Source organism: Acipenser ruthenus, chromosome 9 (genome assembly GCF_902713425.1).
Source record: "Acipenser ruthenus chromosome 9, fAciRut3.2 maternal haplotype, whole genome shotgun sequence".
NCBI lineage: Eukaryota > Metazoa > Chordata > Actinopteri > Acipenseriformes > Acipenseridae > Acipenser > Acipenser ruthenus.
Genome location: NC_081197.1, coordinates 4,765,266 through 4,789,209, shown reverse-complemented (window position 1 = coordinate 4,789,209; position 23,944 = coordinate 4,765,266). Strand labels below are relative to the sequence as shown.

At 39.5% G+C, this 23,944-nt stretch overlaps 3 protein-coding genes across 5 annotated transcripts in view; 2 read left to right on the top strand and 1 right to left on the bottom strand.

The window, feature by feature from the left end:
- The first annotated feature begins 603 nt into the window (after positions 1-603).
- Positions 604-6,543, top strand: LOC117407516 (TIP41-like protein). Of its 3 annotated transcripts, none has more exons than XM_034012635.3 (8): positions 604-725; positions 1,824-1,957; positions 2,060-2,239; positions 2,356-2,455; positions 2,623-2,754; positions 3,422-3,517; positions 3,686-3,748; positions 4,048-6,543. In XM_034012635.3, the coding sequence occupies exons 2-8, from the start codon at positions 1,854-1,856 to the stop codon at positions 4,180-4,182; spliced, it is 810 nt and encodes a 269-aa protein (XP_033868526.3). In that variant the 5' UTR covers positions 604-725; positions 1,824-1,853; the 3' UTR covers positions 4,183-6,543. The 3 variants fall into 3 exon arrangements, with proteins under 3 accessions (XP_033868526.3, XP_033868527.3, XP_034779332.2); XM_034012636.3 differs by having other exon boundaries at positions 610-725; positions 1,839-1,957; XM_034923441.2 differs by lacking the exon at positions 604-725 and adding an exon at positions 1,721-1,739 and having other exon boundaries at positions 1,839-1,957.
- Positions 6,544-7,281: 738 nt separating this feature from the next.
- On the top strand, positions 7,282-15,739 carry LOC117407514 (ribosomal oxygenase 2-like). The gene is made up of 10 exons (XM_034012634.3): positions 7,282-7,385; positions 8,175-8,608; positions 9,091-9,210; positions 9,880-10,008; positions 11,433-11,536; positions 12,676-12,778; positions 12,875-13,040; positions 13,580-13,668; positions 14,747-14,881; positions 15,536-15,739. The coding sequence occupies exons 2-10, from the start codon at positions 8,177-8,179 to the stop codon at positions 15,692-15,694; spliced, it is 1,437 nt and encodes a 478-aa protein (XP_033868525.3). The 5' UTR covers positions 7,282-7,385; positions 8,175-8,176; the 3' UTR covers positions 15,695-15,739.
- A 599-nt stretch (positions 15,740-16,338) lies between these two features.
- Positions 16,339-23,944, bottom strand: part of LOC117407513 (uncharacterized) — a 35,648-nt gene continuing 28,042 nt past the window's right edge. Inside the window, exons 15-22 of the mRNA XM_034923522.2 lie at positions 23,377-23,409; positions 22,617-22,726; positions 21,947-22,073; positions 21,543-21,676; positions 21,206-21,329; positions 19,532-19,690; positions 18,639-18,798; positions 16,339-18,119 (exon numbers count right to left, since the gene is read on the bottom strand). Coding sequence (XP_034779413.2) covers positions 18,031-18,119; positions 18,639-18,798; positions 19,532-19,690; positions 21,206-21,329; positions 21,543-21,676; positions 21,947-22,073; positions 22,617-22,726; positions 23,377-23,409 — 936 coding nt within the window. The 3' untranslated portion in view covers positions 16,339-18,030. The remainder of the gene's footprint in view (positions 18,120-18,638; positions 18,799-19,531; positions 19,691-21,205; positions 21,330-21,542; positions 21,677-21,946; positions 22,074-22,616; positions 22,727-23,376; positions 23,410-23,944) is intronic.

Genomic DNA, 23,944 nt, shown 5'->3' with positions numbered 1-23,944 from the left:
TGTATTAGTGTTTTGAGTGTCTACATAATTTTCACCATATAATAAACTTTATTCTTAAACGTGTGTATATATGAAAAAAACGATAAGGAGAGTCGTCTCTCACAATATTCCACACCGGCTTTGCAGTCATTATCTCCGCCATTTTTCTTTTCTTTTTTTTCGCCAGCAAAGAAGCTAGTCACATGACTTTTTACATCACTTTCATTGGCTGATTTATTCTATGATGTAATGTTGCTTCTAGATAATCAACAGTCCTTTGATACAGTTGCTTGCAATGAAGTTACCTGAAACTTGTATCTTATACGACACTTTCTACTACAAAAAAGTATCCCTTTCTACATCTTTCAAGCAACATGTAGCTAGTGTCCCCTCGTCTTAGGACACCAAGCACACGACACTTTTGTTTCCCCTCGGAACTTTTTAAGCGTCGGATTAAAAAAAACAAAACAGACGCTTATTTGTGCGGCATTTAACTTTTAATCCAGTTTATCAAATCACACAGACAAAATATCGACAACGTATTTCCAACTGGAAAAATTAATTGACACCACTGTTTCTGTAAATCCCATTTTTCCTGTTTTCCACTCGGAACTAAATACTGAAAGGCTATTACGATCACATCGGAGGGATTTTAATGAAGCGCAACTAAGAAGCTGTGTTTAGAAAAAAAAAAACTGTTCCTACACATTTAAAAAAATTTATTAAACAAAAAATATTAATAAAAGGTAGGACATTGCCTTACATAATGTGTTATGTTGCTCGTACAATGTGGAGACTTTTAACATTTAAAACGTGTTTGTAACGTGAGAAGCGTTGTCTTTTTTGTTGTATTTAGATGGCTTGTGTGTATCTCTCCTCAGTCTGTAGAAAGTTGAGAATTTTAGTTTCGTAATTGCATTTGTTTTTTGTTGGGGTTGACTTTGAAATCAGCAGTAACTACAGCCTGTGTCTGCAAAAATACCAACGTCTGACAATATCTTACGGTACCGAAATGTGAAAATCGATTACAGCTAAGATTTAAAATTTACCAGCGGAACAATACTGTACTATTTGGTGTTCGATACTTGCAATCCATTATAATCAAAAAGGACATGTTGTACTTGTATGGCGTAATAATTGATTGATCGGAAATTAATTTATATTGAAATATAACCCTTTCGCCGCAGCCACAGGGGGCTGGTTCACAAGAACTGTCTGGGTAACTTTGGAGTTTAGGTTGTTCTTATTGGTTGTGTTCAGATAGGAAAAGGTTGAATTTCAAGACCCAAAACATGTATATTATACCCTTATACCCGATTAAGTTAATTCCAGTAAGCAAATCCTGAGGGTCTTGGGTCAATATCCCAGAAGTGATCAGACCTCGTCAAACAGTCCATTTTGCTTTACTCCACAATATTGCCATTTTCTTGCTGCATTCATTTCAGGGATATGGAGTTTTCACTGAACCCATCCAAGTACATACTGCATACTGAAAATGTCACGTTTAAAAGGGAATAACTTGTGATTGATTGACTAGACACGGTAATGGGGTTGCATTCTGAGATGGTCCCTGAGGTCATATTTTAATTCAAATTGCTACTGTCAGGATTTTTATCTGTCTAAATAATAGTACAATATTGTGGTTGATATCCCCATCCCAGCCAACCCCAGCACCTAATGGACCTCATTTCGATCACGTCATTGAAGTTGGGCAGCATTTTAAAAAGTCCTTTCTTCTTATAGGAACTAGCCACCCCATGGTAGACGTGCTTTCAATTTTAGTAATACAATATTTTCATATATATGAAGCAGATCGTCTCATGAAAAAGTGAATGATCTTTTAGGTTTGTGTTTCGCAGGTAACACCTGCAGCTATGATGACACACGGGTTTAAAAGCAGTAAACAGGGTTTCACATTTGGACCATGGCAGGTAACAGCAGTGAAAACGCACATCATGAAATCTAAAGATATTGAACGGTAAGAATGCCTTCCGATTGTGTCATAGTGAGTTTCTCTTTCGTTCGGGTAATGTATTTCAGTGCTGCCTTTAAACCAAGCTTGTTTTTTTTTACTTGACAGTTTAGCTGAAGAAATGCACATGCCTTCCCTTCCCGAGATGCTGTTTGGGGACAATGTGCTGCGGATACAGCACACGGACAGCTTTGGGATCCAGTTCAATGCTATAGACGCACTGAAGTGTGTGAATAACTTGCAGGATTCAGTGAAGGTGGCCTGTGCACAGGAGTGGCAGGAAACTAGGTAAGAAAACAACTGATACTTAAAAAAAAAAAATCAGTTTGTTTGTAAAGCACACACACACACACACATACAATGCCAGATCAAGCATTAAGTTGCAAACTTCTTGGGATTTACAGAGCAGACTCGGAGCATTCTAAAGAAGTTGTGAAACGTTACGACTGGACGTACACTACAGACTATAAAGGCACATTGCTGGGGGATAATTTGAAGTTCAAGGTAATTATGTTTTCATTGTCTGTGACGTGCTACAGTAATATCAGCCTGCCTGCAGAAATGTGTGTGCCACATGTGGCAGGTTTTCAAAATTATTTGTCTCAACCCTTGTATGTAAAACGAAGAACAACCCACATCTTGAAATGATGTGCCTTTCTGCCCATTTCCAGGTCACTACTACAGATGATCGTATAGATATGGAGAAACTAAAAGCCAGAGAACAGATTATGTTCTTTGAAGATGTTTTATTGTTTGAAGATGAGCTGCATGATCATGGGGTCTCAATGGTTAGCGTAAAAATTGTAAGTAATACTGCGGGACTATATATATAAATATATGTAATTTTTTTTTCTATAAATATTTCTTCACATTGGAGTTATTGGTTTATTATGTTTTGTGGTGTACTTTGGGTTCCTAGGACAAGGCCTATGTCAGTTCAGCAAGGTTTTTTGAAAAGTGCCTCTGCAGAGACCTTAATGTGTGCATTTATTACATACAGGCTGGATTATTGAACTTATTGACATGTCTTTAGAAATACTAAAAGAAATAAAAATTCATTGACGTATCGTTTCGACTAGAAATCTTTTTCAATGTCTTCAAAAGACTTGTAGTGTAAACATGTGTCAGTTTCCTTTAGTTCAGCACTATTGAGTGCCTAATAGTTATGGATGTTAGAGGCAGATCTCCCTAAAACATCATGAAGTACGTGGAGTACACTGAAACAGTGTTTAATCAAGTCTTAAATTTAATAAATAATCATACACAGTGGCTAAATGTACAGCATTCCCCTAAACTAACGTACAGTTGTTTTAAAACTATCAAAAATGGTTCCTCTGTTTTTACATAAAAAGTGGCTGGATTTAATAATAATCATGTCTCTTGATGATGCAAAAGTGACTTCAAGTCAAACAGATTTCCAACGTCTCACCCTGCTTGCTGTTTAAATATGATTTTTTTGTTGTTGTGCAGAGAGTCATGCCCACCAGTTTCTTTGTGTTGATGAGATTCTTTTTGCGAGTTGACGGAGTGCTTATTCGGACGAATGACACAAGACTCTACCACGAGGTAAGCGTTTAAACTATTTCTGTTTTAGATCCGCAGAGGTGTACAGTGGATCAGTAGGATAGTGTCAACTGCTGAGAATTGTTTTGTTTTTAGTGTATTCAAAACTGTTTAAAGAGAATATATTGGGTTTAATTTTTTTAAACGCATTGTTTTTCTCATTTTATCCAGACAGGCACAAATTACATGCTGCGTGAGTTCAGTACTCGAGAAAGCAAGATTGCAAACCTCCAGGTAATTAAGAACTGCACAAAAGAAAACTCTATATATAAATAGTCTTTATGTTTATCAAACCCCTTCAAATCAGTTTAAAAGCTGTTGGTATCTCATCCATAACTTCACGAAGAAAGTGCATCTTTAGAGATATTTTCAGTGTCTTGTTTCTTCTGAACACATGAAGACATTGATATCAAAACACATGTCTGTCTACGGTTTGTAAGATGTTTAGGATCATTCCATGATGTCTTAATAATGAATTGTGTTTCTGGAGTCTTTATTAATACTGGCGTCTATGCTTTCTCTGTTCTGTTTAGAACGTTCCCCCTGCGTTTTACACAGACCCCAATGAGATTCAACAGTACCTTCCTATAAAGCTGCTGCAGTGTGAAAAACTGGAATTCCCAGACAAGGAGTCGGATTCAGAAATGACAGAACCTGAGCGGACGTGAACGAGGCAGACAAGCGCACGCTAAGGAATCGGCACTTGTACTCTTGTTTTTCATGATAACTGAAGTGGACCTGTTTTGAGAGAAATCCAGGCGTCTTGACTTGACAGCCAGCGTTTAGGGGAAAAGTGTTTTTATTTATACTCATGCTGCATATACAAAATATAATGGAAGGTATCCACACTTTAATTTAGGTAAGGCAGTTCAAGACTAGTGCTAACCTGACAAACCTGACATACATTTTAATAATGCATGTAAAGGCTAACATGATTTATTAATCTGGGTTTATAGATATATATATGTAAATTTGCTTTGTGAATAACACCACAACGAGTCCCTGTTAATACGATAACTTTAAGCTTTAAAGGTGTATTAACAAAGGTTAATTATCCGCAGTACCTTGTCCACTGCCTCCCTAGTTAAACGTTTGATTTCTAACACCATTTGTTAATCTCACATTTCCATCCCTTAAATCACAATGGGGTGGATTTCAAAGTGAGTGAAGGGATTTAATAGCAACTCATCAAGATGAGGGGAGCAGTGAAAGTGGTATGGCAGCTGTCACATTGAGTGACTACAGCTGAAAAAAGTCAAATTTCCATGACCGTTTTAAAATTGCCTTTCTTTATGGTCGAATCTCTAATGCTGCTAGCAACACCGTTAGGATTACTTTTGCAGAATCTGCTATTCTAACCCAACAACTTTCTTGAGCCAGCCTCCAAAACAACAGGAATCTGTCTGTGCAGTTTCCCAGGGTGCACCTTGGTAGCAAACCCAAGCATGGTGAAAGCATGGTAAATGAATAGTACAGTACTGTGTAAGCATGTGAAAAGCTTGCTACAGTGTGCACATGTGTAATTGCATATGGGAAGGTTGTTTTCTGAATTGGAGTTAAATACCTTTAGAAAGTCAAAGTGTATTGTTTTAGGATATTCCGAGCACCTCAAAGAGCTAATAAAAATGTCTAGCGGCACTAATCATGATTGGTTAGGGCTTGTTTTTTTTTAAAGAAATCATCGCGGCACTTTTTTCTAAAATTAAATAAAAAAATGAATAAACTAGAAGGACCCCTGATGTGTAACTATTACAGTTCTAGTGACTTTAATCTTTTTATAAATATAATTATGCAGACTTTTCACCATTTAACTGATGATTACTTCTTTCTCTGATTGTAAATTTGGCTGTGTTAACTTTGTTATCGTGGAGCTTGTACAATCACAAAGACCAGAGAATGAGAATGCTGCCTCTTTATACATGCTTATTTTTTAACATGATGTTTTTTTTATATATATATCCCTGTATTTCTGTATGGTTTGCAGTCTTGATGTTTATATAGCTGCACTGCTTTCCTTTCAAACAAGTAACTGGCTCTGAATCTAAAGTTATAAATAAACATGCCTTGAAGAGTAAGTGCAGGAAGCTTCAAATGTCATTTTCTTTTTTTTGCTCTTACATGTTATGATTTTTGCAAGCATTCTTATTGAGTGATTCTGTGTTAAGATGCTTTGAAGATTTGCTTTGCCTGCCATAGACATATGTAGTGTCAGCTAGATCTGCCAAAGTGTTTTACATTGGTAATCTCCAGCGCCATCTAGTGCAACAACAGTGTATTGCCAGCAAAACAGGAAACTTGATCCAAAGTGTCAAATCACAATATGGTGCTGACTGTTCCTTCCATAAGCTTGCTTTGGCTGATCTACATCACATACATCTATAGCAGGCACTTAGAACTGAAAAGCTGCCTTTGAACTCCAGTGAAAGCACCATAACACAGACTTACCAAAAACAAAAAAACATGTTTGCAATATATAAACCACTTTGAATCATTGCAAACATCATAACAATGGCAAGGGACAGTAAAAAAAAAATCATTAAGAAAATGAAATTGAACATGTTTACTCTTTATTTATTACTTGTGGGCATGTGCTGGATGTCAGTAAATGCTTGAATTCCTCTCTCAAAACAGATGCCTCTGGTATAAACTGTTTCTGTCAGCTGTGCAGCACGTTAGACAGTGGAACGTCTTGTAATCAAAAGTTGTGTCTCAAGATTTTGTAATGAAACTAAATAAGTGTTTGTTTGTTTTTTTGTTTTTTTACTCTGCTTTTTCAGATGTGTCTTGTACCCAACACAGATGTTTCCATGTCTAGTTGCAAAAAGATTTTGCATTTATTGGGACGATAAATATTCAGTTATTAGTCCCAGAAATTTTAAAGACAGGTTGTTCGTTTTAATTATGAATTGAAATGTAATTTTCTTTTTTTTTTTTTTTTTTACCAAAATCACTTGATTGTTGGAAAACTGATGCATATAAGTGTAAGGGAAAACTGAAAATAAAACTGGTCTAGAGATATGTGGATAGAATTGGCACAAATGTGTCTGTTTAGTTATTTAACAGACGCTGAATTAACTCGTGTACACTGTTGGATGTTAGATCTCATAACCTTGCTACACAAAGGGCACCATTTGAATAAACGTAATATTGGCCGTATTTAGATTTGCCACTGTTTAGAACTGCAAGAGGCAGTGGATTATTTTACACTGGGGAATCAACCAGCATTGCATCGATCACCTCGTTCACATGGATATCGTAGGATTATATCCCGGAAATGAATTAATGCTGGGAGTGTCCCGGGTACTAAATAAATACAGCAGCAGTTTATCCCGTCCTCGAATATTTAAATAAAAAATATTACTTTAGAACAAACATCCAAAAGGCCATGGAATCTGTATCAGTCTGTAACAACTCTTTAGGCAGTACAGTATACTGTATTCTTTTAAGTATGCGACAGCTTGTTGAGATTCTACACTTATTTACAAGAAATACATTAATATATTTCCACTACTTGTTATAAAACCTAGATGTGATTACAAAATACAATGCCCGGAGCTATATTTTGTGTCAGTAATTGAAATTGAGGGAAAACTGGACACGAGTCAGTAAAAAAGAAAATTATATTCAAATATTCCTTCCGTCAGATATATTCTCGTGTTACTGATTAATTTGAAGTTTGATGAAAAATCATATAGTACAGTACTGATGAAACACTTTTCACGAATGTGATTCTGCTATTTTTTTCAAAACACCACAAGAGGGCGATAGCTACCAAACTCCCCTCATGGAACCTTCAGTCACGCTCTGTGTTTCCAGGCAGTGTCAGGGACAGCAGAGTGAGGGAACACACGTGCATTGACTGTTCATGGAAGTAAGCAACGTTTTAACGCTTCTTGTCTGTGTCATGCATTTCAACACAGAAGTATTGTAACGCTGCAGTATAGTCGTGTTTTTCATATGGATAATAGTTATCTGTCTCGGGCTGACGCCGTGACACAGTTTTGCTACGAAGATTTATTACAATCAGTGACTTGTTGTTTAGACAATATTAAGAATAATCACATACGTATGCGCCACAACATAAATAATCAGTAAATTGTGTAATTAGACTAGTATAGGGAGAATACAGTTGTGAAGTTCAAACACAATAAGCCCGTAAAAAAAAAAGTTGTATATTAAGAATGTGTTTTTTGCAGCTACCGTCAGCAGCGACATAAGCTGCATTAGTGCCAACCAAAAACCTACTGGTGCTAAACAATATAAACAACACTAGTGGCAATATTTTCAAACACAGGCCACACCCCTTACGTTATTTTTTGCTGGCAATCAAAATAAGCTTTTTCGACGTTAAGATTTCGTTTCTTTGCCTCACACAAACTCGGCAGTACAGTACAGTAAATATTAAATTATATCAAAAGTGTTTGACATTTTTGGACATTGCAGCGCTGTGTTCTTACTATACCCAGGAGATTGATGGAATTGCACTGCAAAACAGAAATACAATTCTAAGAATGACCCTGTTGAATCTTTCCTAGACAGAACACTGTTTTAATACTGCTAATCATGTTGCAATAAAAGGCTGATTGTTTAGATAAGTCTTAGGGCTGATTTCACCAACTTGGATTAAAAAAACCTCTGTTTTAATATCTCTTTTGTACAGTAATGCCTAAGAAAGGAGGAAAAACTGCTTCTAAAGCTGGTGAAGGAGACGCAGCTGCCAAACGAAGCAAGACTGAACCTGCAAGCATCCCCTCGCCTTTCAACTTTGAAAGCCCAGACAGCCTGTTCGAAAGCCTAATCTCCCCCATCGCACCCAAGGACTTCTTCCATGATTACTGGGAGCAGAAGCCCCTGCTGATCCAGAGGTCTGACCCTTCCCTGGCCGCTTACTACCAGTCGCTCTTCCAGTTTGCTGACCTCAAACAGCTCTGCGGCAGGGGAGTGTTCTATGGCAGGGACGTGAACTTCTGTCGCTGCGTAGACGGCAAAAAGAAGGTTTTGAATAAAGATGGTAAGGTGAACTACAACCAGCTGAAGAAGGATTTTGATCAGAAAAGAGCGACCATTCAGTTCCACCAGCCTCAGAGATTTAAGGTGAGGGGTTATTGTTTATTGAGTTAACAAAAACTGCAGTGTAACTGTAGGTCTCAGTCTGAGAGAAATGGCTGGTTTCACAGATCCTCATTAGCACTGATCTTGGAAAGGAAAGGTTGCCCCTGATTAGTTACAATAGGTGCAAGTGAAACCAGCTATATAGCACTTGACAGACATCACAGACAACGGTAAAGGGAATGATTATACAGTAGTTTTCAAACAAACAAATAACCACACATGAATTCCTGATATCTGATACCGGAGCGTAACTTTGAGAAAGGCAGAAGAAAGTGTAATTCCATGGGTCGATCAAGATGCACAATTTTTATTGTAGAAAGCCAGGGCACTACTTGAAAGTAAAGCCATCAGAGTGATGCACAATTTGTCCCTGTCATCAGGGCGATGCAGTATTTGTCCTGTGCTGATTTGTCAATGTACGGTTTATAAATATGTTGATAGTTTCTCTTTTGTAATGTTGGCAGGATGAGTTGTGGAGAATTCAGGAGAAATTGGAGTGCTTTTTTGGCTCTTTGGTGGGTTCCAACGTGTACATCACACCACAGGAATCCCAAGGCTTGCCGCCACATTACGATGACGTTGAGGTACGGCTCAGCAATGAAAAACAAACCCCAATAAATACAGCTATTCTGGTATTGATTTGAGGAGATGATCTCAGATAGTGAACTCTGAGACACTTGGCAGAAGCATTTACCACCATTGATTGGCCAGCAGCTATTTCACCTTGGTGTCTGAGATCTCTGAAGCTAAGCAAGGATAGTAGGTGGATGGGATGAGCCAATGAACCTAGGTGCTGGAGTCAGTGTATGAAGTGGCGTTGGGGGTTCTGCAGAAGAACTCTCCCCTGAATCCAGAATATCATGGCAGTGCCCCAGCATATTCATTCAGCACTGTTGGAGGTGCTGTCTTTCAGTAAAGATGTCACACCAAGCTCCTGTCTGCTCCCCACTGCTGTAGCTATGTGTCACCCCTTTGCTTTCCCAATGCATCAGTAATAACACGCCGGACAACAGAAGCTGCAGTGTAGTGTACAGGGATCACTGCTGATCAAGCATCAGTTTGAGCTCATCCTAGCAGTTCAGGAGACTAAGATGAATGAATTGCCCCACAAGCACCTCGCAAACCTTTGCAGTGTGAAAATGTTTCATTGAGATGTGCCGAGTGCCACTGGGTCGAAGCAGCTTGTCACCGAATGGGGCTATTGAATTCCGTGTCATTCCTGTCACTGAATCAGTCTAACCTTTCTTTGCCAGGTGTTTATTCTGCAACTGGAGGGAGAGAAGCGCTGGCGGCTCTACAAACCCACGGTGCCTCTCGCCCGAGAATACAGCCTGGAACCGGAGGATCGGATTGGGAACCCCACACATGAGTTTACACTCAAGGTATACAAGGCCAAGTATACAAGGTCTATACAGATTTGGTAGCCAGCAGGACATATACTTAAATGAACACTCCATTCTATGTTATGAATCGGCATAAAAGCGTTTAAAAATGCAACAGGTTTAGTTTATTAAGAAGAGAAAGGGAGAGCAGTGGCTGTGTTTAGCTGCTACAGCCTTCATCAGCGTTCTGTTGGAGACGTGAAATAAAGATTTAGGGTAATCGAATGCTTTCAGAAATACATTTTATTTCACATGCCTCAGAAAACACCTGTATTTTACACATGCCGTTCTATTAATTGTTTTGAAGGTTTAAAAGAATAAAAAAACTAAAATATGAATCAGGAGAGACAAAATGTTTCATAACAGTAAACTTCATTCATTCGGTGCACACCCGTATTTTACTTTCCATTAAAGAATTAGTAGTCCATCAGGGGAGGGTAGCGACAACGTTATCATATAAATCCAGAGGCGGATGAGACTGACCGATTGGTTTAATAATGATTGGCACCAAAGCTGCCAAATAACCTTTCTTCATGAGCTTGCTGCCAAGAATGAAGGTAACTGGATCATCCACTGCCATTTGTTCATTTCGAGAATATTTTAATGATGTTTCGTTTCTGTGACGAGACCGTTTTCTAACAGAATGCTAGTGGACAGTGTAAAATAAACAACTGTAAGAGTGGATGGAATGCAGGCGTGTTGGATGAAAAGCAGAGACAATAAGTCCTGGTACTGAGTACCGGCATCAGAATAAGTCCTAGTACTGAGTGCCGGCACAATTTCACCCCTGCAGGTGCTATTCAATGAAGGGTGCCGTTACTGTGCTAATGGAAGGTGATGGTTTATAGCACTTTAGCTCCGTGCACTGATGAACTGTTTGTTGTTACTGACTCGTTCAGGTACCAGCAAGCAGGCTCTGGCTCAATCTGATTCACGAGAGTTAGCCCTCAAGAGCCTTTAAGTGATTACCTGCTGAACAAGATACAGGCGGAATGGTTTACTTTATCAATCCAGAATGGAGTCCTTTACCTGACCCACGATAGTTTACTTTACCAATCCAGAATGTTTTTTGACTTTATATCCAAAACACTTTGCTTGTGCCTGATACTTTAAGCAACAGATCTGCCAACCAAAACGCATAAAAAAACCCATCATCTTACTGTTTATATTAGAGTTAAAATCCTCTTGAGTGGTCATTAACACCTGTGCTGGACACAATTAAAATTAAACAAGTTAATACAATTATTTTAAGAGTCCCTTACACACACACACATATCCGGTGTTTTACAAAACAATGAAACACATACAGTAGGCTGTCTTTGATGAATAGGGAGCTGTGTATTCAGGTAGCTTCAGTTGGGTTCCAAGTCCTGGTAATAATGAACTCTCTAGTATTCTATTCTTTCTTTCCCCTGTTGCTGCAGCCTGGTGACCTGCTGTATTTCCCCAGAGGCACAATCCACCAAGCGGACACACCCAGTGGAGTTCAGCACTCGACTCATATAACCATCAGCACCTACCAGAACAAGTACGCAGACTGCAGAGCGTGGGTCTCACTGAGGCCACAGCAACCGCATCAACAGGCCTGTCTGTCCTAGGTGTAACAGAGGTTGCATGCCTGTCTTACAGATCTGCACCATCAATACTTCCCTGATAGGCTGTAGTAATTGGCCTTGTTTTCTGTCATTTAGCAAATGTGTTTCCAAGCAAGGCCACTAGGGGGACCTCTTGTTTTAAAATTGTACATACCTGTATTTTTTTTTCACTGTTTCGAAAACTGCATGTAGGAGGTATTTCCTACAGGCTAAACAGCATTAGGAGTATCAAGGTAATAAAATTGACAGTACAGTGTTTCTGAGAGCATTCTTGTATCTTTAGTGGCTGTAATGCGGCTGTGCAGTCTCCTAACCAGAAATACCTGCAGCGTTTCAATTTAATTGCTTAAGTGTATAGAAATACAATATGTACTGTACTCTGGGGCCTAAGTGGTCAGTGTTTGCCTTAGTAACCCTGAGCAGTGCAGGTGATAGTTCACCTCAACACACTTCAGTGACCCCTGGTGGCCAGGCATGTCCAGGTGCAGATTAGCCAGGCCGGAGCCTTGCCTGCACAGTGTGTTAGCTTGGTAACATTCGTTGCTTACAGCTCCAAAGGTGTTGCATCGCCCTATAGAATTAACTGATAAAGTCGAATGAAATCTGCTGAATAATGTTACTACAAAATGACATCGCCAAAATCTACCGCAAGCCGTAATAGTACAGTATTTAAAAATGTCACATTTTTAAATTTTTGTCAGTTTTTCGTTAAGTATATGGAAAAACTACGAAGCGGTATGTAATTCAATATATCAGCGTAACATTATACAGCAGGTTTCATTTGACTTTATGAAGTAAAATTAGTTCATTATAGGGTGATGCAAAACTTTTGGCCACAGCTGTACACTGGTAAAACACTGTGCATTTTTGATCTACTGACAATTGATGGGATTCTACTGAAGTCTATATAGATGGCAATAATAGTCCTGCTGCATTGCAGTATGAGAGCTTGCCTAGTAATTCCGATCACAATAAAACCTGCAATGGCTCAAACTGCCACACAATAGGAGTCTTCTTTCCATTCCGGCTCAGTTTGGCTTACAGCTCCTTTGTTCTTGACTTTCTCTTCCAGCTCTTGGGGTGATTTCCTGTTAGATATTGTCCCAGGATTTGTATTCGATTCCATGAAGCAGGATGTTACTATAAGGGCAGGCCTGCCCAGAAAACTACTAATGGTGAGACTTGCATCGATACAGCAATCATTGAATGATTCTTTTTTAGGAAACAGAATTGCAGCATAACAAGATTTTTTTTTTTTTAAACCGTTTCAGGATGTAAATAAATCGGATTATGCGCCCAAGCAGCTGTCTGGATTTCTCAGAAGTCTGGCAGACAAGTTAGACTGTGGACAAGAACTGAGATCTGCGGACATGAAGAAGGATTTCATAAGAAACAGGCTTCCTCCATACCTGGGAGGTGGCTCTGAACTCACGCCAGGTACGTTTATTAGTCACAGCCTGTGTTTATTCAGAGTTAAAGGGACCTATTCTGTGCACCAGTCCCCTTGCAAAACTTAATGTTGCTTCTATCAGTAATGCTGACCCCTGCTGGAGGGATGAGGTCATGGTATAAGCTCCACAGCTGCTTGCTCAGCGGGTTGTGATGTTTTTGTACAGTGGTTAAGATGCTCAGGTTTCAGATGACGGTTTATCTTCTGTTTCAGATTGTTTATTAACCCCTCTTGTATACCTGGACAGTCTTTATGCAAAGGATTTGATTATATTTAGATATTTAATTACCGCAGGACAGCACGTAGCTTCTTTATAGTAGTTTTGCATTTGAATGTGTCTAAGTTACTTAACTTGTACAGTATCCTGGGGCCTTAGCCTGGATTAAATCAAAACTATGGCAGCGCCATAGCCATTGTAAAGTATAGCTAGGGCAGCAGCACAAGCTTTGATTTAATGCAGTCTGATATGCACTTTAAGTCTTGCACATGTCTTGATTTAGTTGATACGCGAATGATTATCTTTCAGGTGGAAAACTGCCCAAACTGGATGATAAAATCACACTGCGCTTTAAAGACCACGTCCTTATCCTCGTGGAACCTCATCATGAAATGACAGTAAGAGTAAATCACAGCGGGTTCTAATGACATGAACAGAAGGGATCATTAAGGATGGCTTGTTTATCTGGGACCATCCTGTCCTGGGCTTGATTGTATTATTGTTGAGTGGAATCCACATGCCTATCTCTCCGGTGCAGAATTGTGTTTACTGTTATACAGTGAGGCTGCATACCATACTACAGCTGTGTAGGAATTTATGATTAACGTTTTGCCTGCTACATGCAGTAATTACGTAAAGGGTACTGTATGCAGAATCAGTTTAAATATATACTACAGTAATTGTTTGCTGACTATTGAAGTTGATAGTACTGTGCAATACAACAGCAGTTACCCTGAGGTCTGAAGAAGATATACAAGATGCCAATTAAGTCGCATTATTATTATTATTGTTAGTTTTTCTTTGTGGTGCAGTCAATGAGCAGGTGCTGTACAGTGTGTTGCAGGAAAGGGGCTGCATAGTTGGGAGACGGCATCACAGCGGAGGGGCATCTAGGTTCTCTGTATGTGCAGTTTGCCTGTGTCCTTTGACTTACCATGCAACCTGCCTAAATGAATGCATTATGTCAGTCCCAGGTGGCTAGTCTGCGTCTGCTTGAAAAACAATTGGTAATTTGCAAGTGAAATCAGATTAGTCTGGTCTCTTTTTCTCTCCTAAATACGGAGGTGACTGAAAGATGTGAGGTACACGCTTTGAAGTCACCCACCTGAGTACATGTTCTTGAACTAGTTCATCATAACGTTGAAGTAAAAGCACAGAGGAAGTATCTGTCACCTTTCCAGCAACAACGAAACATGCTCATGTGTCCTGTTTTCCAGCTCTGGTTCTCACTCCACCTACATAACCATCATGATACTAAGTATGGGACAGATTTAATAAGCAGAATTATAAAATCTAATAACGACTCCACATAGTCCCTGAATGGTGTGCTGCTCTTGTGCATGTTTGGTGCAAACTGCACTTTGAAGTAAATCACCTGGTAAATGGTTTGTAGCTGTGCCGTGTGGTTGCTGGTGCTGTTTACCACCCTGTCACTTGTTTGGATGTGATTTACCAAGCTGCTGTCTGTTCTATCAGGATGTTTCCATGGAGATGGCCGTGTTTGTATTTCACTCACTGAACAACAGCAGAGCAATCCACATGATGGGAGCCGGGGAGGAAGAGGAGGAGGAGGAGGAGGAGGAGGAGGAGGACGAAGACGAGACGTTAAAGGTAGGTCTTGAGACAGCTCTGTCTGTGCGTGTCTAGGTGTGTCTACGACCATGGTTAAATAAAATATTTAAAATATGAAAGCCCTTTCCTGCTGGAGCATGTCGAGCAAACGACCCTCCCAGCTCTACTTGTCTTGCTTTATGTGCATTTTCTTCTCAGTCATGTGACCCTTTACTGCATAACTTCCTGTTAAACTAAACGTTTTTATAGATGTACACTAGAAGGGGTTGTTTCTTTCAAGGTCTCCCAAACCTGGAATTAGGTTGTGTTGCCATGGAAACATGCTTTTTGTTTGAAGGGCATTGGAATAGCAGCATTGTAAATATGGGGACGCAGCATAATGTAATATAGCAGGCATGGGCAACTCTGATCCTTGAGGGCCAGTCTACACCAGGTTTAACAGGTATAATGAAATAATTAACTGCTTTGGGACGTGGATGAAGGTTTAATTACACAATTAAGAGCATGCAACATACACCCAGTCTGAAAGAACCAGAGTTGTCCGTCTCTATAGAAACAGCAAGTTGCTAGAATGAAGCGTCCTGCAGTAAGCAGTTTGCAGTCCTCTTTCCACTAAGTGCTTGCTAAGTCCGTTGTGCATGTATCCCCTCCCCAGTCCCTCCTGTTTACACACAGTCCATGTTCCCTCCCCAGGCTCGCGGGCTTCGATTCCCTCTGTCACACACAGAGGCCCTGAAACAGCTGCTGACGATCGACACGGTCCTCGTGAAAGATCTCCGGTTAGACCTGGACGCAGACAAAGAGAACCTTGCCTTGTCTCTCTGGACCGAGTGTCTGATTACAGTGATCTAGTGGGATATACATGTACAGCACATGAATAAAAATCTCAGGTCTCAAGTGCCGTGTAGTTTATTTTAGTCAATAGAATATTTTTTTTTATATTATTAGTTTAAAAAAAAACAACACAGTGCTCTAAGAGCTATTAATCCACATAACACTGATAGCAGAGTCAATGGGAGCTTCCTCAAGTTGCTATGGCAGCATGAGGGACCACCCTTTTTTTAGGGCCTGTGTGAATTCTATAGTTGTTTTTGTGATGTGAATTACTGGGGTAAGATTGAGATGCTATCTCATTTCACTTCAGTTGCTAAAGCTTGATTTGACCATAGGCCCCCCAGCTGTAGAAGAACTTGCTGATTTCACGTATCTTGCTTTTGAGCATCCTTGACATATATTCTGTATGCAAGCTGCCTCTCCTTGTTCTCACTTAGTTTCAAGCATGATGGGTAAGTCCTAGCTGACTTTAACAGAAGTCTGGTGCCAGGCACTCGCGTGGCAGTTTGGAGCACCCTGAAGGAATTAGGAGGCGCATATAATAGTGTTTTGATAGTAGTTAACAAAAAAAGTTCAAACATTAATGAAGATGGAGCGTTACTGTACGATGTTTTGCTGTTGTGTAAGAAATAAATACAATCCGGTAGCAAAAACACAGTTACTTTGCAGTTAAAAAATATATATTTTTAAAAACATACATCATCTTCCATTTCAAAACGAAAACAATTGTAATGCACACTATTTTACACAAGTCAGTTTATAGAAGCTGAATGTATATATACATATTTTAAAAGACTAGATTCCACAATACAGTATTGCCAGTACTGGTCACAATATACATGTATATATACAGTCTCAGTAATCTCTAGGAATTGCACTGATTACAGTTGTTGATTCATGTTGAGTTTAGAGTATGTTATTGCTTTCACAGAAAATGCCTTGACCACTGCCTGTCAGGTACAAGTCCTAATTCCAGGTGAATACGGACTCCAGCAGTGCATCATTAATTTATTCAGAGCGAGGAGTGTGGTACTGTATCAGTATTGATGGCATCTTGGCAGTGTTTGAGCGAGGGTGCTGTGAGCTAGTACGACCATAACAGCAGTGGCATGTGGTAAAAGAGGGTCTTTTCAGTAAAAGCAAGGCTCAGCAAGATCGTTGCATAAATGTCGTCGTTTTGCATCATACTCTCCATTTTCAAGCAGTAACATCATGTATATGCTGTATGAAGACGTGCTTGTCATGGATTATTACTGACGTACATACAGATTATATTAAATATTAACAATGTTAACATTCATTATTTAAGCAGTTTCATTTCACACATCTGTTTCCACAATCCCCACGGGGGCTTGTTTGAATAGAAGCTTATCTGCTGTGTTGTCAAACCAACTTAATTTCCTGGTTTACATGTTTTCTGCTCGCAAAAGGCAGCCAAGATCGAATGATAGTAAATGTTCAAAATATATTTACTTCAAGTAGGATTTTGGTTCCCAGTCAGCATCGATACCAGCTTGTAAAGCTGTACATTAAAAGTATTTTATTACATTGCACTTTATCATTACTCTTTAGATGCATTTTTGTATAGGATTTGTTTTAACTATTGTTTTATTAGATGAAGGGCAATGTCCCGTCATATCAGAGTCTGTGGTCTGGTACAATATCCTTGTCCTGTAAGTGAGTCAAGGACCATTTTTTTAGCAAGCTTTAAGGAAGTCTTAACCCACACATTGGTATAACTTGTATGCCTGAAGACATTATACCATTACCATCATTCCTGGCATGACAGGACCATTAAAAACTTCACTATGAACAATAATCCTAAATCTTATTACATAAAAAGGGTGCAGTAACGTAATTGCAAAGTAAAGATAAGCAATTACTACTTAGTTTAAAATTGTGATGATCCTTAGTGCACATTTTCTAGGGGGAATGTGCAGTAATGTGTTATTCCACTAAAGCAACACAGTGAAATTCTATATTGTTTTGAACAGATCCTAATAGCTACGAGGACATTCACAGGTAACCTTACTGCAGCAGTGGTTATCCCGGGAATACCCCTGGAAACGGTTCATGCAATCCACGTGCTGTAAAATGCTCTAAAAAAAAAAACAATCCATATCCCAGCGTGGTACAGTTCGATCAATTTCAAGCGCTTCGTATTCCCAATACTGTCTGTCCATAGCTCAATATTTATACTCAATAGCTAGAGCGTTACCGTACTGCAGGCTTGTTTTTCCCTCTGTGCCTTGTCAGTTTACAGTTGAGATTTCTGAAAGCAGCTTGTCCTCTGCAGGCTCCTTGGTGGCCCTTCTGCCTCCTGAGTTCACCTTCCAAGCTTATCCAAGTTCGTTTTACAGCATTTCGATATCCCAAAGCTGTGTGATCTGACCTGCTGTATGTGGATTCATAATCAAATGATCCTTGTCGTAACCCTTTCCACCTAAAAGAAAAAACAAGGCAAAAAGAATAGCAATGGAAATGAATAAATGAAAGAGCATTGCCTTTGCATTTCAAACAGTCACACCCAGTCCTCACCCTGTATTAATGCCCCTAGACCCAACAGGTTGTTATTATATTGCTACTGCAAAAACTCAGCAGGAATGCAAGTCTGACTGGATCCCCCCCCCTGTTTGCTAGCAACCAATGTGTGGACATTGCTGTAGCTAGTCGAGTAGTTGCACAGAGAAGTCTTGGCTTCCACTTTCAGCTCAATCTATATTTACAGGCCCCATTCCTGATTGGCTGGACAAGTGACTGGGTGGTTATTTAAAATGCTTGCCACCTGCAAATCAGGAGGTGCAACTGTGGACATGATAACATTGTGCAGCTGTAAATGTTTGACTTTTTTATGTTAGTTACTACTGACATCTCTGTGACAACCCCTCAAACACTTAATTAAATGTAGAGTCAAAGAATCTCCAAGCAGGTTTCAGATGTTCCAAGGTGTGTCTTGCCGTACCTTTAACATCCAGCACGAGGCTGGCGTTCAGATAGCTTGTGATTGTGCTGTCCTTGTTAAACCTCCACCTCTGATGAATCCGCCCGTGCTCTGGCCAGAGCGCCACGTTGGCTCCCGCAGTGCTTTTCCCCCCAATGAGCGCCATGCATGTCTTGTTAACCTGCAGGAGAAAGACAGCCCACTGTCACAGATTCCAAGCAGGTTTAACCAGCTCACCTGGCCCGAGGCTCACCTCTCAGTGTGAGCAAGCATTCCAGTACTAGAAAAAGGCCAAAGCTCATACCACTTGTAACAATGTATCGCTATATCTCAGAACAGCTATGGCCACATATATTGAGTGTATGATGATTTTTCTGTCTCATCTAAGTAATTACTTATATCAAAAATGTAACATAAAACTATTTTTAAATGCAGGCTTATCAAACGGCAAGGATGTTTATCAGATAGGGACAGTAATAAAACCAGTTACCCTGCAATAGAACTGCATCAGTACTGCAGTATTACACCCCCCGCCCCCCAGCTCAACCGTGACCACCACTATCTTAAGCAATCACATTGGTATGGGAACACAATTTAAAAATGACTGGAACCCTGAAGGTCCTGCAATATATTCAATACAGGGATTTTTATTTCTGGATTCCTAATACAAGTGTACCACGGTATTTTTGCATGGTATTTTTGCAGTTTTTCCATGCTTTTCCCATGGTTATACGATGCATTTACAATAGCTTACCCTGGTTTGCCACGTTTAATAATATGCTTTACCATCCCTCGCTATGCTTTACAAAGCTTACCTTTCTTCACCATGCTTTCATTGTGCTTTCTTACACTTTGCTATGTTTTTACTATGGTACGCTTTTAGAAGGGATACCACTGGCTCCCCTGGGTCTTACCTTGGATTTTAAAAGCCCTTGACTGAAGGTCCAGATCTGTGTGCTTTTCCCATTGGAAGGACAAACGGAAACTCTTGACGGTTTAGATTTTTCTCCGTTGTCTTCAGCAGTCAGGAATGTGCCCAGCGCCCGGTTTCTCAACCGGATGTAGACTTTAGGCTATGAAAAACAAAAAAATATATTTTTAGCTTTCGTATAACAGTAAAACAAATACTAACCCACAACTACAGAAAGCTGCTTGTGAAGGTTCTGTACAGAATTGTGGCTCTGTTATCTAATGGGGGGCACAACATTAATAAAGATCCCACAATGAAACGTAAACTCAGTCAGGTTACAATACAAGAAACAGAACGGTTTCTTGTTGTGCAAGATATAATCCGGGTATTCAAAACCACTTAAATCTTTTGGTTGACTCTTAAATCTTAGGAATGTTGTTCTACTGCATTTCAACATCTTAACACTATTACAACAATCTGAAACACAAAATGTAAAGTACTGATTCATTGAAGGAGAGAAGGTAAGAAGCTTTCTGAGTGGTACAGAGCAAGCACACATGCCAGGGAAGTGACTAACACCCTAAATATTGATCACTTCAATAAATGCACTTTAGAGGTATTTAGCCTCATCACTGAACACATTTGTTACACATGTGACACAGCAGAGGGGCGTCAGTGGAGTGAAATGTTACTCATGTCAGGTAATACATGTTGCCACCAAATATATGTTCCCCTAGGAACAAATATTAGTTTCCCTTAGGAACCAATATTTCCCGTCTGAATATTTGTACCCCCTTATTTTTTTTGTAAGAAAGTAATCTTTCTTTGAATACAAATCTATATCCATGCACTTTCAACTAAAGCCAATATTTGTTTACACCAGAAGGCCAGTTACCCACCAAATTACCTATTTATTTCAGAAGTGAGACGATGTGTACAGCCTACCTTTGATGATACTGGCAAACATGAACAATTGTCCTGATTGCCTGTAAAGACTTTTCATGTTTTTGTAAAACAAATGTCCCTGCACTTTCCTTCTTCTGACTCGCTCGGTTAAAAACCTTGAAAAGTGTTTTGTGCAGAGTGATGCTGTGGTGCATGTGTTGATTAATGACCTGCCAATTGGAGGAATGCTACCCCACCCTCACATTCTTGGCATGGGCACAGAACTCCTAGAACTGTGATAAGCAGATAAGGCTCTGGACTGTGACACACATGCCTTTCCAAACAAATAGCCTCCCACACGAGAAACGAATAGGAAACAAAAAATAGAAGTGGGTTCGTGAATGACGGGCTTGTTTGCAGTTGGTTATAACAGCAGAGATTAAAACAGAGTGACAGCACAAAAGAACTTGCGCGCCAGGATGAAAATGAATAGGCTATGAATCAAAAGTATGACTAATGCATTTCAGAAAGCATCACAAGCTAGTTTTAGCCGTAGGGATTAGGGGGGCGTACAATGATGAAATTCCCCAGAAACAATTATCGCTTAAAAATGATCCTGATAATCATGATCATTTTAAATCGTGTGCTTACTCTCATCAACTGCAACTTTCTCCCTAATTACACTCAACTCTCATCAATACGGATTAATGAGTATAAAGCTTATTTAATTAAATCGAAATATTCTTATACCAAGTTAGACCAACTGCGTCATCCTTCAATTCTCTGCTGTTACCTGTGGCAGAGGCTGTAGGGAGCCAATCGTATTCCAGCCGCTGTAGTCACTCCAGCACCTAAACTCTCCCCCAGTCAAGAGCATCTGTCGTCCCTTAAAGCTGGCATATTCATACACAACCCACCTGTAGGGAAACAGTTTTTGGTGCTTTAACTAGGATCATCTTCTATAAGGGTATACTACAAAAAAACGTGATACATTCTGACAATCTTAAACCTGTGTGTAGCACCCGGTTTAGACTGGTCTGTATACTGCAGCCCCAGTTTGAGATCAGTTTTACAGACTGGTTTCCTGGTGCAGATGTAAACTGGGAAATGGGGGTGTTTGAAATACTCACAGTCCGCTGGTCACTCTGACAGACTGGGAGAAGAAGTTCTTGTTCAGAAGGGAGATGTCAGATTCCTCCACAATCAGCTCCTTGCCTTCAAAGGAGTCCAGAGAAAACAGACTGATGGAAGGCTCGGAGAAATCCTGCCAAACAGAAAACGGCAAATAAAGTATCTGTCAATAAAGACAGGGCATGTATGGGTTTCTTAGTCTGCTGGCTTATCAACTGAATACTTTATTGAAGTGGATTTGAAATGGGGACATTAAGTGGTTGTGCGGTCTTTCTTTGATTTGTTTTTTTTAAAAAGAGGAACTAAAAATTGTCTTGACTTTTTATCAGTAAGACTGGACCAATCGATTATGGCAAAAACAACTGGAAAAGAAAAATCAACCAAAGAGGTAAGGGAAACTTGCATATTGAATAGGCTTCATTGACTTGATGGATGTTGCCATGCAACCACAGGAAGTGAGATCAGGGTAAAGACCTTCTTCCAGTACAAACTGATTGCCAGCAAAGCCTTCTTCATCAAAGAGCAGCCAGCTAGAGAAGAAAAACAAGACACTCAACAGACCTGTACATTTACAGTATGGCCACAACCATATACACTATATCATGAATGGGGCTCATTATAAATGGAGTTGACCCCTTTTTAAGCATGTGCAAAGGAACATTTTCAGTGATGAATAAAAACAAAATGCTAGCGGTATAAACATTATTATTTTGTATTTAATTAAGTATTAAAGTCATCATACAATGCATACCACTATATTCAGGATACAATACAATGCAGGAAGCACTTACAGAACTGTTTTAAAAAAAGAAAATACATGGAATGGTCCTAGTGTGCTACTTTATCTGATGTGTAACAAGATAACATGATCAGTAACAGACAACAAGATAAAATGATCAGTAACAGATGTTTAAAGGCAAAACTTCAACGAGATACAAGGAACATGCATTCTTGCCAACTGCAAATCCCATTTATTCATGGAAAACATCCGAACCACTACTGTATATATGAGGTGGTATTGTCACAGGAGATCATGCATGGGATTTGGGCTACAGGGTTCCAAGATTACTCACCTCCCATGAATCACCCTGAAAGACTTGGGTTCAAACACAGAGCAGTCCAGGGCCTCTGTAGTATATTCGGCACATCTTCCACGGTAATGAGGCTCACTGTACAGTCTCAGCTGAAAGGAGGCAGGCAATTGTAAGCACCCAGCCCAGAACAAGCAACCACTCAGTTACCAGGGTCACAATCAGGATGGGCCTAAATACAGCAACTCAAACTCTTTATTAACCCTGCTGTGTGGTTTATTAACATTACTAACACAATCAGAACAGGATTTAGGGTAGCAGTTCGGATTATTAAAACTGACTCCTCTGTCCTTATTATAACCTTTAAATGCTGCCTATAAAATGCATACTTTACTGAGGTCATCATCCATAATGTGTAAACACTAAATCAGAATTCTAAGGTAAAACTACAAGAAGTGAAGTTAAGTCAAGTGGAAAGTGTACTGAAGTAGGCAATAGCCGAAACATGTTTATATTTTGAGTTGTGTTCAATTCAAGCAATTACAGTCTTTAACTGAAATCTTAAAAATGAAACAAGCTGGTTTGATATACTACAGACTACACCTTAAACACAAACCAGGTTGAGTAAGAAAATATAGTTCTATTCAAAGAAAGGACATCTTACTTTGTAATAATTGACTAATTCCAGGGAGTGTCTGTGCCAGGGGTTTAAAACACTTCCTAACACCCCCATGACGAGAGTTATTCATTAATGCAGAAGACACCCTCTGGTATTTATTTACTACTCTTAACAGATACATACCAAGTACTGAGGTTCAGTGCTTCCCATGGTCTCCTGAATGGAAAGAATGAAAAGGTAATCACTTTTTGGTACAGTTTCCAAAAGGCCTGGCACCCTCTTTAGTCTATATCTAGAAATGTGGTCACTTTGAAATTCCTTTATTTTCCCACTAATAGTTAATTTTCTGAGATTCTCTGTTCACTCAAAGCGACAGGACATTACAGTATGTACTGAATATGATTCTATGACTCGTGTCTGAAAGGTGCAGTGAGGGTACATGCTGTATTAGAAACGTCTGTAGTGCTCATTTTGTACAAGTAGATTATTTTTTGTATTGTGAGCATGAAGGTGAAGTGGAAGTCAAGGACATATTTAAAATAAAACCCCTTTCATCTGCATAACACAAGCACCCACATTCTCATTCCTTTTCACTGTCCCACTTATATGATGTTGGCAATAACTCTTAGGTGATTCTTATTGCAACGTCTGTGTTTGAACTCGGAGTTGAGGAGCTGCTCTTGAGATCCTGTTGCATTCCGTAGACACGTGTAATGCAGGCCAGATCAGTCAAAGTGTCTTTATATTAGTA

Excerpts from the sequence above, each read along its gene's own strand:
- LOC117407516 (XM_034923441.2), top strand. Across the intron at positions 1,958-2,059 it reads AAATCTAAAGATATTGAACG|TTTAGCTGAAGAAATGCACA; the intron begins GTAAGAATGCCT and ends TTTACTTGACAG. Across the intron at positions 3,749-4,047 it reads GCAAGATTGCAAACCTCCAG|AACGTTCCCCCTGCGTTTTA; the intron begins GTAATTAAGAAC and ends TGTTCTGTTTAG.
- LOC117407514 (XM_034012634.3), top strand. The coding sequence starts at position 8,177 with ATGCCTAAGAAAGGAGGAAAAACTGCTTCTAAAGCTGGTGAAGGAGAC. Across the intron at positions 12,779-12,874 it reads TGCCCAGAAAACTACTAATG|GATGTAAATAAATCGGATTA; the intron begins GTGAGACTTGCA and ends AAACCGTTTCAG. Across the intron at positions 13,669-14,746 it reads AACCTCATCATGAAATGACA|GATGTTTCCATGGAGATGGC; the intron begins GTAAGAGTAAAT and ends CTGTTCTATCAG.